Raw genomic sequence first — 16,066 nt, forward strand, 5'->3', positions numbered from 1 at the left:
TAGGGTTAGGGGGGTTAGGGTTAGGGTTAGGAGTTGGGGTTAGGGACCGGGTTAGGGTTAGGGTTAGGGGTGGGGTTAGGGTTAGGGTTCGGGTTAGGGGTTAGGGGTTAGGGTAAGGGTTAGGGTTAGGAAAGGTTAGGGTTAGGGTTAGGGTTAGGGGTGGGGTTAGGGTTAGGGTTAGGGGTTAGGGTTAGGGGTGGGGTTAGGGTTAGGGTTAGGGTTAGAATTAGGGTTAGGGTTAGGATAGGGTTAGGGTTAGGGTTAGGGTTAGGGTTATGATTAGGGTTAGGGTTAGGGTTAGAATTAGGGTTAGGGTTAGGGTTATGATTAGGGTTAGGATTAGGATTAGGGTTAGGGTTAGGGCTAGGATTAGGGTTAGGGTTAGGATTAGGGTTAGGGTTAGGGTTAGGGTTATGATTAGGGTTATGATTAGGGTTAGGGTTATGATTAGGGTTATGATTAGGGTTATGATTAGGGTTAGGGTTATGATTAGGGTTAGGGCTAGGATTAGGGTAAGGGTTAGGGTTATGATTAGGGTTAGGGTTAGGGTTATGATTAGGGTTATGATTAGGGTTAGGGTTAGGATTAGGGTTATGATTAGGGTTATGATTAGGGTTAGGGTTAGGATTAGGGTTGTGATTAGGGTTAGTGTTAGGGTTAGGGTTGTGATTAGGGTTAGGGTTAGGATTAGGGTTAGGGTTAGGGTTAGGATTAGGTTTGGGGTTAGGGTTAGGGTTAGGGTTAGGGTTGTGATTAGGGTTAGGGTTAGGATTAGGGTTGGGGATGTGATTAGGGTTAGGGTTGTGATTAGGGTTAGGTGTTAGGATTAGGGTTAGGGTTTTGATAAGGGTTAGGGTTATGAATAGGGTTAGGGTTAGGATTAGGGTTAGTGATGTGATTAGGGTTAGGGTTAGGGTTGTGATAAGGGTTAGGGTTAGGATTAGGGTTAGGGTTTTGATAAGGGTTAGGGTTATGAATAGGGTTAGGGTTAGTATTAGGGTTAGGGTTTTGATAAGGGTTAGGGTTATGAATGGGGTTAGGGTTAGGGTTAGGATTAGGGTTAGGGATGTGATTAGGGTTAGGGTTAGGATTAGGGTTAGGATTAGGGGTGGGGTTAGGGTTAGGGTTCGGGTTAGGGTTATGAATAGGGTTAGGGTTAGGGTTGTGATTTGGGTTAGGGTTATGAATAGGGTAAGGGTTAGGGTTGTGTGCTGTGTCTATGTTGTGTTTTTGTCTTCCTGAGAAAGGCAGTACTGGACAATTTACCTGCCTGTCGCTGTCGATCGGCGTCAGTGTGGAATCATTCATTAATCAATGCTTTAGATTGGTTAGGATTAGGGTTGTGATTAGGATTAGGGTTAGGGTTGTGCTTAGGGTTAGGATTAGGGTTAGGGTTAGGGTCGTGATTAGGGTAAGGGTTAGGGTTGTGTGCTGTGTCTATGTTGTGTTTTTGTCTTCCTGAGAAAGACAGTACTGGACAATTTACCTGCCTGTCACTGTCGATCGGCGTCGGTGTGGAATCATTCATTGCTCAATGCTGTAGATTGCTGTGTGCTGTCCTCGGTGCTGCTGACAAGCAACCTGTTGACTTTTTTGGGCTGTCTTGTATCAATAAGTGAGAATTTGTGTTTTTTATTGATAAGTAGGGGAGAAAGTATCTTAGCTGTTTTACAGTTGTGAATATGACTATCAGAAGGGCCCCTTGAGGATGCTCCGCCCTGTTTGCGATGAGAGTCTAGCTCCGCCCCTTCCTCTAAGGCTTACTTATTACTTCTTCAATCAGTGAACTGGTACAAAGACTTAAGTGTTAAAATAATAATTATAATCACACTTCTTGCTGGTTCTGTGACTCACTATTTCTTACGTTCATTTTGGGCAAATGGTCCCAGCTACAAAAAAAGTTATGGAACTACAAGCAGTTTTTGCACTGACTGAAGCAGACTAAATGCAAGATGTAAGTTTCAGAGGTTTTGGTGGACTTTATAATCTTACTTTCCTCCATTTAAAATTGTTAATGTGAAGCTAACAGGTGAACCTAAGTGCATGTATGACAACTTTGGACCACCTGTCATTCATTGGTAAAATGTTGAGAGAAGCCACTTAACTCTGCAAAAATTGTACGGACAGATATTATGATAAATGAAAAAAACTACAACACAGTAAGCAATGTAACACAAGCCAGCTAGACGATTATCAAGCCATCATGTTTTAATGCAGATCTGGACAAAATTAACAAGCATATTTTCAAATTATTTAGCAATAAGCTCATATCACAGAAAAAAAGCAGCTTGTCTCTTTCTATTAGCCAAGCTGTAAGATCATTTTTTAAATGTATTGTATCTTGTCTGTCTGTCTTGCAGTTGAGCAATATGCATATTGATTCAAATGAATAATGAAAGCAAACCTTAGCAATAAAGCTCCTCTTGCTCAACCAGAGGACAATATGAGCTTAGACATAAAACCAGACGAGGTAAGTTGTAGAAAACAAGAGTTCTCCTTTTAATTTCTCCAGCCACAACATACTGTGCATTTACAGTACACACTCCCAATTTTCATCTGATTATGAACACATCACAGTTTAAAGTTTCCAAATCAAAAAAATACAACACAACTATGAAAAAAGCACGTATGCACAAATTAAAACCTATAAAAAATATAAAAACAGTACTCTTAAATCTCATTTTGACAGGTACCATTTCAATAACAAAACGTCATAATGCACAATAGAGCAGACAAATTAAACTGAACCATTAGTTTTTTAAATAGAAGGAAAAGACATCATTTTCATCATGCAGAGGATGTAATATTAAATAACGAATCAAACAAAAATAATATATACTTCTCTATATATCTCTCTTTTAAATTTTCAAGTCAAAGCACTCCCGTCCCTTCCACAGGGAAAAACAAGACATGTTTAAAAACACCACAATGCTTTCATTAGCTGCCATCGTGTCATGGCCTTATATCGAAAACATTACATCTCAGCAACATCTTTTTGGCACAGAAAAAGACGTTCATAATGGCAGTAGCATTTTGCATTATAAAAGAGGGCGGAGCAGTAGCTCTATTTCCATTATAAAATAGAAAAAAGAAAAAAAAAACATTCTGTGCACCGACATCAGTCAGGAGAGTGGCGTCTCCTCGCAGCAGGGTGTGAGGCAGCAGGTGTAGCAGCAGCTCCGTCTACTGCAGCATGCTCTTGATAGTCTTGTTGGTTGATTCATCATTCAGATGCTTGGTTGTGTACCTGCAGTCGGGGAAAGTAATCAGATCCTTAACTTTAGCAAAGTAACAACACACCAATGTCAAAAGTAGGGTCACATCAGAAAATCAGTACAAGTTCATCTAAGGTACATCACCTAGAAACTTCTAACAGATAACTTAAATTAAGAACAGTGTTTGGGTGCAGTGTTAATTTTGGCAGCTATTTTAGATTTAGTCTTAGTCTTAGTCTTTGGATGAAAATGCCTGTTAGTTTTAGTCACATTTTAGTCTTTTCAGCCCTTTGTAGTTTTAGTCTAGTTTTCGTCGACGAAAACTCAAAACATTTCAGTTTTTGATTTTTGCCGAAACATCTTCACTCTTTAAATAATTCATGTAGTCGATCAGATGTCGGTATCAGGGTTAGTATTAAAATCGTCAACATTTCACTCCTTTAACACTTTTGCTTGTGTAATATCTTAAGTTAAATAATTCAGCCTGTCCCTGCTAAAAAGTCAAAAGAAAACATTCTTGATGTGACCACTGTGACTGTATTTTGAAGTGCCATGAAAGGGCTGTATTGCACATTTACAACGGTCCTTGAATGCACCTGCAGTGACAGGCGCACTGGACAGACAGTCAGTTCACGGCACTCTGAAATGCATCTGCATTTTTCAACAAGGAGTTGATCCAAACTTACTAAATGTGTCTGATGTATCACCAAACTGGATTAAATCAAGCTCTAGATGCAGAGCTTTTTACGCTAACAGCTGCAACAACGCAAAAATTAAACAGACGTCCCCCGGTTGTGTCTTTGTTACTAACTCACACCGGGGGTAAAAATCATCAATGAAGATGAGACAGATGCATGGAGGTGAGGAGAGCTGGTTCATGAAGCACACCTGCTGCAGGTAGAGACCAAGCTAACACTGAGTCCCTCAGATAATAACTCAGCCTGTAACAGGAATGCATCACTTTTATCTTTAAATTATAATATTAGACGCACAGCGGGGGACAACGTGGATTCTGAATGTCCTACGGTCGGCCATTAATGTTTTCGTCTCGTCAACGAAATCAAAACATATGTTCATCAGAGTTTTTATTGTCAGGGAAGCACTTTAGCTCATCATAGTCTCGTTTTCGTCTTGAAAAAATGAGTTGTTGCCTAACATTTATCGTCATAATTTCGTTGTTGAAATTAACACTGTTTGGGTGTAAGTTGTTGCTTCCCACCACTGTATCCATCTACAGTATTTCGTCACCATCTGTCAGATCACAGATGTGACCACTGACAAAAAAATCTAGCACTTTTCCATGTGAGTGACCTCACGTGACCGGGTCGGCCTCAGCGTGCCCCGGGCCCCCTCTCTGCACAGACACATACAGATGTGAGGTCACCACAGAAACGGTGCTGTCAGCCTGAGCAGCTGTGCGGGTGAAATTTGGGAGACTGTGAGAGGGTGGGGATTGAGGTGTCAGATGTGATCTGCATGTCTTGAGAGGCTTTGACACCCAACCTGAAATTGAGTGCAGAAGGCTCTCCCGGCTGACCGGACCCCCGCTGGACTGGAGCAGAGGAGCCGTCACAGTGAAATAAACCGAGAATCTACTGCTCATGAACAGGCTCCGAATATCATTCAGCTCACAGCTTGAGCAGCCGGGTCCTTTTCAATGAGAGTGTGCATGCTGCCAGACTGCAGCTCTAATCACATTACATGCTGGGCTGCAGGGGGAAGAACACAATTTAGTGTGGACACGAGCTTACCTGAGAGCGTTTAGAAGGCCTTCTACGCTGTTCGGAGGCTGATCTTTGAGGACTTTGATGCAGCCTTTCATCTGGGGACAAGAAACACGACTGTTAGCTTTAAATAGAAAGCTGTAAGGCAAGATGGAGGAGGAAACTGTACTCACGTCGATTTTGGACGACTTGGCAAAGGCTCCTACAGGATGGACGTAGTCGTACAGGATGATTACTCCCACCATGACCCGGAGGCAGAACGACACCGTCTCCTCGCTGCTGAATCGACTGCGGTACTCCCTGAAAGGAACACGGAGCAGATGGATTACATGCAGAAATGTCGGGGGGGGGGGGGGGCGACGTGAAGCAGCTCTGAAAGTGCAGAAAGTCACTCACGGTGTCTCCAACATGACTTTACACACGCTCGCCATCGTGCTCAGGCAGTCTGTTGTGTTCTCGATGGGCAGGTTCTTGTTCTTTTGAAACACAGAAACATGACACAGGATGAGAGGATGCTTTCACACATGTGCTCAAAGGGTTCTTTTACTTTCTTCACTCTGTCTCACCTCTGATACGAACTTTGTTGTGCCGTCACTTAATGTTTTCAGCATGGGCGTGGCATCGGCGTAGAACAGAGATATCCGATTGGCCAGTTCATTGTTGACTTCATTCTCTCCTTCTGCCTGAAAATCACCAAATGAACGACAGATCTGTGTTATTATCTTTTCATTGCTGCATTTATTGAAGTCAAAAGTCTGAGTCGGTTACAGAGCGGAGACCCCGGAGGACTCGAGGACACTAAGTAAGTGATATATGATACCCTTAATATATATCCTTAATTCAGCGGACAATATACCTCTACAGGAGCATTGTTTCTCATGTTATGAATCCTATATTATTTCCCCTGTGTGCTCAAGCTTTATATTAATGTTGTGAAACTAAAAAGCTCAACGTGTTAGTGGAGCCTCACTCTTTCTTTGAAAATACAGCTCTTAATATATTCAGAAACATCAATGTTTCTTAAAGTCTAGACAGAGCTCCACAACTGGACTCAACTGAGAATGAATCCAGATCAGATAAGGGTTACACCTGTTCCACTGCGCTGGGGCAGAAGAAAGAAAGACGTGGAATCCTGATCTAACCTTGTGTGTTCACTACAGCTGGATCAGAGTCTCTATTGGGACAGTTAGACCTTTAATTATAACCTTTATTTAACCAGGAAATGCTCATTGAGATTAAAAATCTCCTTTCCAAGACAGTCCTAGCCAAGATAGGCAGCAGCACAGTTACAGAGTTACAATTTTACAATAGACAGAAATACAAATAGTAGACGCATACAACAGCTACACAACAGGTACCTCCAGAAAAACAGCATGTCACATTTAAACAAAACATCTATAGACAAATGCTTCAGTCTCCAAGTCGTTTAAGGACTGCTTAAATGTCAGACAGTTTTAGATCCTTTTGTAAAGCATTCCAGGTCAAGGGAGAAACAAACCTGAAGGTCTTTTTCCGAAGTTCAGTCTTGACCCTCGGAACAGATAGTAATAAAAGATCCTGAGATCCAAGGTTATGACTTCCTGAGTTCCTTTGTGCAATATATGCGAGGACGTAAGAAGGAAGTAGTCCTAGGATGCATTTCTAAATAAAAAGATGCCAATGTTTTTTTGTGCACATTATGAAACAGCTGATTGAGTTTGATTTGAACAATCGTGTTGGTTTAATTTATTTGAAACTCTGCAAAGATGCAGAAATCCTAAAAAATGCCTGGATCTACTCAAAGTTTAGTCTGGTATCACACTCGTCATTGTCATGCAGCTCAGACAGACTGTGAAAGTGCACATAAAAACACTGAATAATGTCACAGCTGAAAAAAAACACTGACTTAAAGACAACACTGAACCCTCCTGGTTTCCCAGCTGACTAACCCATCCTGCTGCTTTATAGTTTCAGACTGAAGCAGACAGTGAAAACACCTGGTGGGGAACAAAGAACAAGGTGTCTCTTGAACAGACTGTTCTAAATTTGTCTGCATATTTAAGCAACAAAAACTCTTTCTCCTATTATTTATTTATTTATTAACAGACCACTGACAGAATATGAATAATCCTCCCAAAAATTCAGACCAATTCATGCTCAAACAGATGATGACATGCAAGCTCAAAGAGCTTTTTTTTTCACTGCAGGGACGGATGTGTTTCATCTCAGATGTCTGACTGATTCCGTTGTCTGAGCGCTGACTAAATTTGTGCCGCTGTGAGATGCAGCTACAAGGGAGGACGGCAGCCCGAGCAGCTTTCAGCGGTGACAGGTCCTAACGACAACTTGTCTGGGCCCATTTGTCTAATGGCTCGTTCTGGTTTGGAAGATAAAATCCTCCTGTTAGACGGTCAAAACTATGAGCAGTTTCCATTCGTTCTGCTCACGCGGGAACAATTAAATCTCACCGCTTCCTACACCAGAGCATCTTTTAGATGTCCTTGAAGCATCTGAATAAAGATGTACATCTTTTGAAGTTGGTATAAGAGGAGTGAATGGCTCCTTGAAATCTAATATCTCAAAAGATACTGTCTGCAAATCTATACAGGAACAGAACTCAGGGAAGAAGCATTAAACTGACTTTGACTTCAGGTGGCTTACACATCTGTTCGTTTGTTTATGTGATCATGATTGGATAGTTTTAAAAACATTACTCTACACGAAGATGGTATAAAAAGATGGATGATATGTCGGTTCCCCAAAGGTGAAGCCATAACATTTGGAGCTCCCCCTCATGAAGGCCACCACCTCCATATCAACAGATGGTACGTGAGTCAAAGTATTGATTCTTAAAATAGACATCTCTTAAACATATTTTGACATTTTAACAAGCTCTTATATTGTCTAAACTTTCATTTTCAGATCAGTTTCAATTCATCATATTGTTTAGGCTACATAACAGTTTTAAAGCTCTGTTAATAAATGAATCTCTGTCACAAAAGTATCAAACACGAACACAAGAGTCTTTCCATAACTGTGAGAGTGAGCTTCAGAGAGACTCAAGAATCTGTTCTGCTGTTGAATTTATCGACGAGGGATAAGATTAAAGCTCCTGTGAGGAGTTTTTGGCTGTTTATGAAACAGACTTAAAATCAATATTGATGCCTGTTTATGACCTAATAACGCAAACAAGACCATCAACATAAAGACTGAGTATTTATATATGGTTCATTTTGACATCTAAAACAGCAGGCAGGGGGTAGGTTTCATTCAAAGTGATAAACTACATGCTGCTGCAAAAAAAGGCTCCTTTGTTTTACATTTCCACTGATTACATATTCGAGCATTAAAATATGGAAGGGTGAATTTTTTTAAATAAAAAAACAAAGAAACACTTATTCCACACTTATACACACGTTTCACAGAGAGATATCGCTGGTCTTTTCTTCCTGCAGTGGTCAGACTATATAACCAATAATATATATATATATATGTTGTAAGATATGCTTATTTTTTACCTCTTTGATTTTAATTTTAATTGCTAATAACTTTTTAATAATTGATATTTTATAGGCTCTTGTTTGCTTTATATTTTTTTGCACTTTCTACTTTGCTACTGTGACACTTGAATTTCCCTGTTGTGGGACGAGTACAGGACTATCTTATCTTATCTTATCTTATCTTATCTTATATGGGCCAAAATCAACAGAGATATAAGAGGCTGCTTTCCTCGGACGTGGTTCCAAAAACTACACAACTCAAAGTTCCTCACAGGAGCTTTAAATGTTTGTTTTGGTAAGCAAAAAAAGGTGGGGCATCAAAAACCGCGGCACATACTCATAATATTAAAGAGGAGTAGGATGAAACACAGAAACAACACACTGTTTTTATCCCATCAATGATCGTATTGCAACTTGGGGGCAGCTCAAAGAAGCTGTAAACACAACAGTGCCATCTCGTCTTGTAGCCACTATTTCCACATCTAGCAAAGCAGTAGCATTATTAGGAGTCTTGTTTCTGTTCAAGTGGCAATGCAAGATCAACATTGACTCGCTTTTTGCTAGTTTTTTGGTCTCTACCTCCAATAGAATTTGTTTGGATCCTTAGCTAAATGTTCTGCTGTTTTTTCGCTTAACAGCAGACTTTGTACTGTGTGGAATTTCTCAACACACAGCTGGACTGTAGATGATACAAGTGGTGAGAGTAAACCAGTTAAAACAAAACAAGGAGCTGAAAGGTGCTAAAATGCAGAACAGTGTCATTACGTCTCTTGGTGGGTCCATGGATTGTTTTAGTAGAATCTGAGATTGTTAGCTGCTTTTGAAATGTCAGTTAAAATGTTCTCACCGGTACATTGTTGATCCGCATTCGGCTCAGGGTTCTCCTATAGTAGCTGAAGTCATTCTGGATGGCAGGATTTGTCATCTGCAAAAAAACAACACAATTACATCTTAATTCAGGGGGGGGAGAGAGAGAGACAGTGAAGGAGGGAGGGAGGGGGAGTGTTTTTCTTCATGTCTGTAGGTGGCACAGCCTGCAGCGGGACACTCAGCTCTGGATCAAACATGCAATCATCATGACAGAATGTTTTAGCCAACAAGGCAGAAATGTAGCTTTAGGGGGAGATGACATAAAAAGAACACAGATACAATTACAAGTTTATTTGTTGAACTGGATTTGAATCCTCTGACACTCATCCTGCTTTACATCCACGTCCCTGCTCACCCCGTCAGGAGGAATTTGGTTGTTTTGCCGTTACAGTCTGGCTGTGGATTTGTACAACTTGTGACAAGAGGGCTAACAATTATACAGCTGACAGAAAGGTATAAAGGGTCTCATTAGAGAGAGCAGAGGACGAATGGTAGCTTACTGTCTGGTATCACTTGAACTTCAGATAAATCCAAAGGAGTCTGTTAACTTTTAACAAAATATGCATCACTGTGAAGCTGAACTGACCCCTTAAACAGAAGCCGAACAACCAGCAGGCTTCTTTCAAACGTCACCACCAGTGAGAGCTCATCATGTGGCTAATTATCCCCATCCCGCGCTGGCAGCATGCTAATCCTGCTACAATAGGCTGGTACTCAGTCTGCGTCCACTGGGTGCACCGGGAGAGAGACAGGCTGCTTCTGCAGGGAGGGGCTGCACGCCGCACACACTCTTTAACTAGGTCAGAAGCCCGTGCATGGGTGTGAAAGATTGATGAATAGGCCTGGCATGCCACCTTGCACCCCCTACCTTCGTGTTTCTCTCTTGCCAGCCTAGATAGTGGGCACTAATTGGGACGTTGCAGCAACTTGCCTGGGGGTGTCAGGGTGTAAAGTTTTTGTATCTCAGGAGCGAGGATGTTAAGGGGAACCAGTTCACCCCCTGTCTAACCAGATGAGTGCCCACACAATTATGTTTTTGACAATGGGCACTGGACCGACACTCACGCTTCACTCCTGGTGTGTTTCTGGGTTGCACTGAAGCAATTTGTGTCTGAATTCAAGCCAAATGCATTCTTGAAATTTGCTCTTTCAATCGTTTATTCCGCATTATGCAGAACTCCGCTCAGGACCACAACAATTTGCAGAGCTCTCTCCCAGCTACGACCCTTATTAGCCATTCCACTGACATCCACTGTATTATAAACAGCAGAGCAGTATCAGGATTCTAATTAAATGCTAATCATGCGCTCACTGGCTGCAGTCGAAAATTGCACAGAGCTCCAAAATCAATTCGAGGGCATCAGCACTTTGCTGGTCTGTGAAGAGGTCCGGACTGTATCACAGGAGGTAAGTGTGGAGTTTAAATCAACATGTAAAGAGGTGAGTTTGGGCTTTAAAAGCAGAAACACACTCTTGGGATATGCTAGAGGAATAAACAAACGTACTTTCAGCTCGTCAAAGCGCAGTGTGAAGTGAAGGATCTCTGCAAACTGCCGGGCCAGCGCCTGCTCCCGCTCCAGGTGCTGAGTGGGGTCGTCATAAGTCTCGCTGGTCAGAGCTCCCAGGAGGCTGTGCAGCGCCGCCTCTGTGATAGAACATAATACATGTCTGTGTTAGAGATGCAGCATGAAGACTCCATCTGTGAGGACCCAGAGACACGTGCTGATGTGTGTTCTATGTCCGCAGTGAGGGTAGCTGAGTAAAGTTTAAAATTCTGAAGTTAAATACTGACAGGAAATAGATAAGTGATGAATGATTAGTAACAATTCAGATTAACTAGTTAGTTTAGTTAGTTGCTAGTTATTCATAACATCAAATGACAGGAATGCAAATAGCAATTTTGGTTTCCTTTGACTAATTTTCCCTTTATTATTTAAAAAAATTGTTTAGAACTCCCCTTAAGAATGTAAAATATATAACACTAAAGAGATCAACATAAATAATACTTTATTTATATAGCACTTCTCAATACAAGTAACTAAGTGCTTCACAGTGGGCAATATAAACAAGAAGAAGTGCAAAGCAAAATGAGGCGATTAAAAATGTAATTAAATAAAAGCTTAAAAACATACAAACTTATAAAACAGACCCTTAAAATCAGAGCTAAAATTAAATAAAATCACACATTAAAAGCTTTCCTGTAAAAATGTGTCTTGAGTAGTGACATAAAACACAGGACTGACTCTTCAGATCTGATATCCTCTGGCAGGCTGTTCCAGAGAGTACGAGCCCTGACTGAAAAAGCCTTGTCCCCTTTAGTTTTCAGTCGGGCCCTTGGAACAGCTAACAGAGCACTGCCAGAGGATCTCAGACTGCGACCAGGTTTGAAGGGGGATAAAAGTTCAGAGATGTATAGAGGAGCAAGTCCATGTTGTGCTTTAAAAGTCAATAAAAGGATCTTAAAATCAATCCTAAAATCAACAGGCAGCCAGTGTAGATGAACTAAAATGGGGGTGATGTGAGCACATTTTTTAGTTACTGTTAAAGTATCCCTGTGTCCTGTCTCAGCAGAAGTCCAAAACTGAAAATGTTGGTGCATCTTCTTTCTCAAGGGGAGCTACAACAAAATCCAAAGTACATATATTAAAGTTATAATGTAAAACAGCAGGTGTTACAACAGTGTATGTAGTTCAATTAAAAGTACTGTGACTTAATCCATGGGGTGTATCTCTCTGCCGCCACCTGTTGGGTGGTGGTGTACAATGCATTTGGGGTGAATTTTTCCTGCACCCCAAAAAGCTTGTATCTTTTGTAATGAAGAGGAGCGAGAGTGCATGTTCAACTTATGACAAGTGAAAGGAGGCTTTGTGTGCAATAATTTTGCGCCAACCGATCAGAAGCTCTTGACAAGGAGGGCATTTTAAATCTACCTCCTTATTGCAGGTTATACATTTTACTCACTAACTTTATCGCATTTACTTTGCTTTTTTAAACTTTCTGAAATATATTTCAAGTTTGCTTTTAAAATTCTTATTCTGTGAGGGTCTGTAGACCACCCTATGTTGTGTGGTTCCCTCTGATGACCAGCTGCTAGTGATTTTTTTGATTAGCAAAGTATGTGAAATGAATAATCCATCATTAAAATAGCTGGTGATACATTTTGAGTTGACCTCAAACTGGTCAATTGTATCATTATCATCATTTGTTTGTCAACATTTCCGACGTGTGATTTGGTGTGTCCTGTTTTGAATCTTTGAAAATAGAATACTTGTAGGTTTTGTACTACTGCTTGGAAAAAAAGTAATTATAAGACTTTTTAAATAAACCCTGGGATATTTTTGGGAGACATTTTTATTCTACAGCCCAAAAAAACTAACTGCTCTTCTACTGCTTTCCTCTGTTTCATAATATTAGACTTCAGACTTAGTTAAACTAAACAAGCACCTGGATGCATCTATTCAATGTTTTGGAAACTAAACCAGCTTTTTGGCTTTTATTAGATGGGACAGAAAATATGGGGAGTGAGGGAAAGACATGTAGTAAAGAGTTGAGGCTGGAAGTCAAACCAGCAACTGCTGTGACAAGGACTGTATCCTCTGTTCATGGGTTGCGTGCTCCAATCACTAATGCAAACTGGCGCCCCTAAAACAGGTTTATTGAGCAAGTAATCTACAAATTGAACCATAATGAAAAAATCATTATTTGGAGCCCCAATGCATGAAAATGAGACAGAAAACATCTGTCAATGTTAGAGTCAGTGTATTGGTCTTTAGATTCATCCCAAAACAAGCCGCAGCAGAAGCATCCTAACGGCTAAAACTGCCGTTAATGCAGCTCTGCTCTGTGTGGAATCAATAATGTTTATATTGCTCTAAATCACAACTTTGCCCCAAAGGGATTTGGAGTTCCTCAGTGTTTGACACCGTCTGTGCCCCAACCATCGATTCAGGTATAGGAAAACTGTCCCAGCAAAGAGTCAAAAGTAGAAAAAGAGAAGAACCAAGGGGAGATCGTTCAGACAACAAACACCTCTTAAAGCGATCATAACCGCAGACAGATATGTGAGCGGTGTGTCAGCCAGCAGAAACATCCTGATTAGGACAGATATTGGGGCAGCAGTGGTGTCCAAACTCCCCGGGGCCCAGTGCCAGTTTGGGGAGGGAGGGGGGGTCAGAGGGATGGTCTGGGGGCAGAGAGACTTCCCCGCTCAGATGCAGATGAGACATGGGACTAATTATCTCACTGGCATGAAATGGGGAGGGGGGAGTAAGCTAGGGAAAAGGATTTCATTCAAGCAGGATTACACTCATTGTTTTGACAGTCAGTAAATACAAAGCCTGTGCCATGGCTTGACATAGCATACCCACAGACCCAGAATTATGCATGCATGAGGAGCACCGGCAGGGAAATGAGGAAAAGATTAAGTGAAATGTGGCAAATAAGTTCTGAGCAGAAAGATGATTTAACAAACATGTCTTGTTCAAACACACAGGTTTGAAAAGAGAAAAAATAAAAAAGCCTTAAAGCCCAGGGGGAGTTTTTATTTATAGATGCAGACAGTGTTTAGAATTCAGTCTAGACGCTGGAGAGAGCCTTCAATAATGACATAACCCAGACGAGCTCCACGTCTGATGCAACAAGGCTGCGCGCTACTAAATGAGCGCTTTCTATGAATTTATTCAAAGTGTACTTTACAATTCTTTTTGATTACATATGACGATGAGCATGTCAACATAAGCCAGCAGCAGCAGACTTGGAGCGCACAGCACTTAAGATAATGTTAAGGGGACAGTCAGAAGACGGACACAGCGCTGGCGGTGCAGTGCAGTAAATTGAGCATGTTTGCCATTCAGTAATGACTCCCATCTGCTTGGGCAGCGTTTGCAGCGAAGCAGCTGATTAAAAATGGCCTTAGTGGTGCAGTTTTTTTCCCCCTCCCCTCGACGTCCCAGTCAAAACAGAGGTTAAGACAGAGCTGCTCGCAGGCCCTCAGAAATGAGCCACTCTACTATGCCGGGAAGTCGGGCAGGGCGGGGCGGCGGGGGGATGTCTGATCGCATCAGGTCACGGCAGAGCAGGCGAGCAGAATGCGTGCACGTAGGCGCTTTACTCGCAGAGAGGGGAGGGTCAGAGGATGGCGGGACTTCAGACAGGACAAGATCCTGCAAAGACTGTACTGATTAGATCTGTTCCGTTTTTTAACAACAAAGAAGACTTCAATTTTTATCAGCATAATGATGTTAATAAGCTGTTAAGCTAGAAAACGGGTATATTTTGGCCTAATTTCAGTGTGAATGCAATGTAAAGACATCAGTTTGCAACATAAATAATGTTACAAATTCACTTTTAATTATTCAACTGGCTCAAATGTCAAGTTTTAGCCAATATCAGGTTCTTAAATTGAAGAATGTAGCTGTGATTCTCAGTTTTATTCTGCTGGCAAACTAACATTTAAAGGTTTTGACTGGAGTTATTTCCAAGAAATCACACCTTGGATTCTAGGCATGCCTTGGGCAGGAAGACGTGTATATTTCTAACAGTGTTGTTAAACGGGAGTTAAATTTGGGTACTACAACTGGAGCTTCAAGTCCTTTCATGCTAGGTTTGACCTAGCTTCTCAGGTTTATCATATTTAAACACCCACATGAAGAATCAAGTAATGATGAGTTCCAGCTCTTCAGATGTGACACTTTAGTATTTGTTTACTGTTTCATAATTCTGTAAAATGATCACTTTAGGGTTCGAGTCTGATGGATGCAGCAAAATAAGCACCATGAAGATATCACTGTGGATTCTCGTGGTTTTGTAGCTTCAAAAAAATGTACTCTTCTGTCAGCCGTGTTAAATCTAAGTCAAATTTTGGTGTCAATGCACAAATCAGCAGTAGGAGCGGAATAAATCTGTCCCTTCAATTCAAATGCAAAGCTAGTTGCATAATCTTCTCTCCATAATATCATCCTTGGTAGTCGTGCTCTGCAGATCTCTCCACCAGCGTGCAGTAAGAGACTTTCAGCTTCATGCATATCAGGCGGGACGGCAGCCTGCGAGGCCATCACGGCCCCTGAAGCCTTAAAGTCAAGACAGAGAAGTGGAGCAGCAGCCGAGGATGGGAGGTGGCCTACTTTATTACATAACATCCATCGCTGGGCTGCCTCCTCCCACAGCTCCCACTTACTACCTTCTCTGGGCTGCTGGGATTACGGGGTTGAGGGCATCAAGGCGTGGTGGGCTCCACCCCCTCAGCCTGAGGGTCATAAGAAGATCAGGGTGCAGTAAGCCTCCAACTCCTGCCCCCCTGTATTCATGCTAATTAAACAACCTATAGCCCCATCCCGAGCAGAGGTCAGCATAAGCAACGCAAGCAGAGTGTGGAGTGATGCACGACTGAGGGGGGTTTAAGTCTGAGGTGCACGTCTATGTGTGTGTGTGTGTGTGTGTGTGTGTGTGTCCCATATCTGTTGACTTTTGCAGCTCAGCAGTCAATAACTCAGATGCACATGCAAATAATTAAGGTCACATATGGAGGTTGTATCTATGGAGCATTGCCTTTAAAGAACATAAAGGTGTCTGCTTTCATCCATTAAGGTTTTGGATAAGTAGAGCTTTAAAAAAAAAAAAAGGAACAGCGGAAATTCTTGCACATTGGGATTTTGCAGCTCTCGTGTCGCACATAACGATGGTTGCACTTGATCAGAATCTCACAGGATACCTGAGCACCTCAGTCTGAGAGTGGCTCCTGATATTTTTCTGGCCTACATTTAGAATGTTCGTGCAGACT

General features: G+C 41.6%; 1 protein-coding gene across 1 annotated transcript in view; it reads right to left on the bottom strand.

The window, feature by feature from the left end:
• Positions 1-2,190: 2,190 nt before the first annotated feature.
• The window catches only part of fam49bb (family with sequence similarity 49 member Bb), a 48,020-nt gene continuing 34,144 nt past the window's right edge, over positions 2,191-16,066 (bottom strand). Inside the window, exons 6-12 of the mRNA XM_034707051.1 lie at positions 10,794-10,933; positions 9,266-9,343; positions 5,506-5,622; positions 5,336-5,415; positions 5,113-5,239; positions 4,967-5,037; positions 2,191-3,247 (exon numbers count right to left, since the gene is read on the bottom strand). Of these exons, the coding sequence (XP_034562942.1) occupies positions 3,184-3,247; positions 4,967-5,037; positions 5,113-5,239; positions 5,336-5,415; positions 5,506-5,622; positions 9,266-9,343; positions 10,794-10,933 (677 nt within the window). The 3' untranslated portion in view covers positions 2,191-3,183. The remainder of the gene's footprint in view (positions 3,248-4,966; positions 5,038-5,112; positions 5,240-5,335; positions 5,416-5,505; positions 5,623-9,265; positions 9,344-10,793; positions 10,934-16,066) is intronic.

The sequence above is a fragment of the Notolabrus celidotus genome, chromosome 17 (assembly GCF_009762535.1).
Source record: "Notolabrus celidotus isolate fNotCel1 chromosome 17, fNotCel1.pri, whole genome shotgun sequence".
NCBI lineage: Eukaryota > Metazoa > Chordata > Actinopteri > Labriformes > Labridae > Notolabrus > Notolabrus celidotus.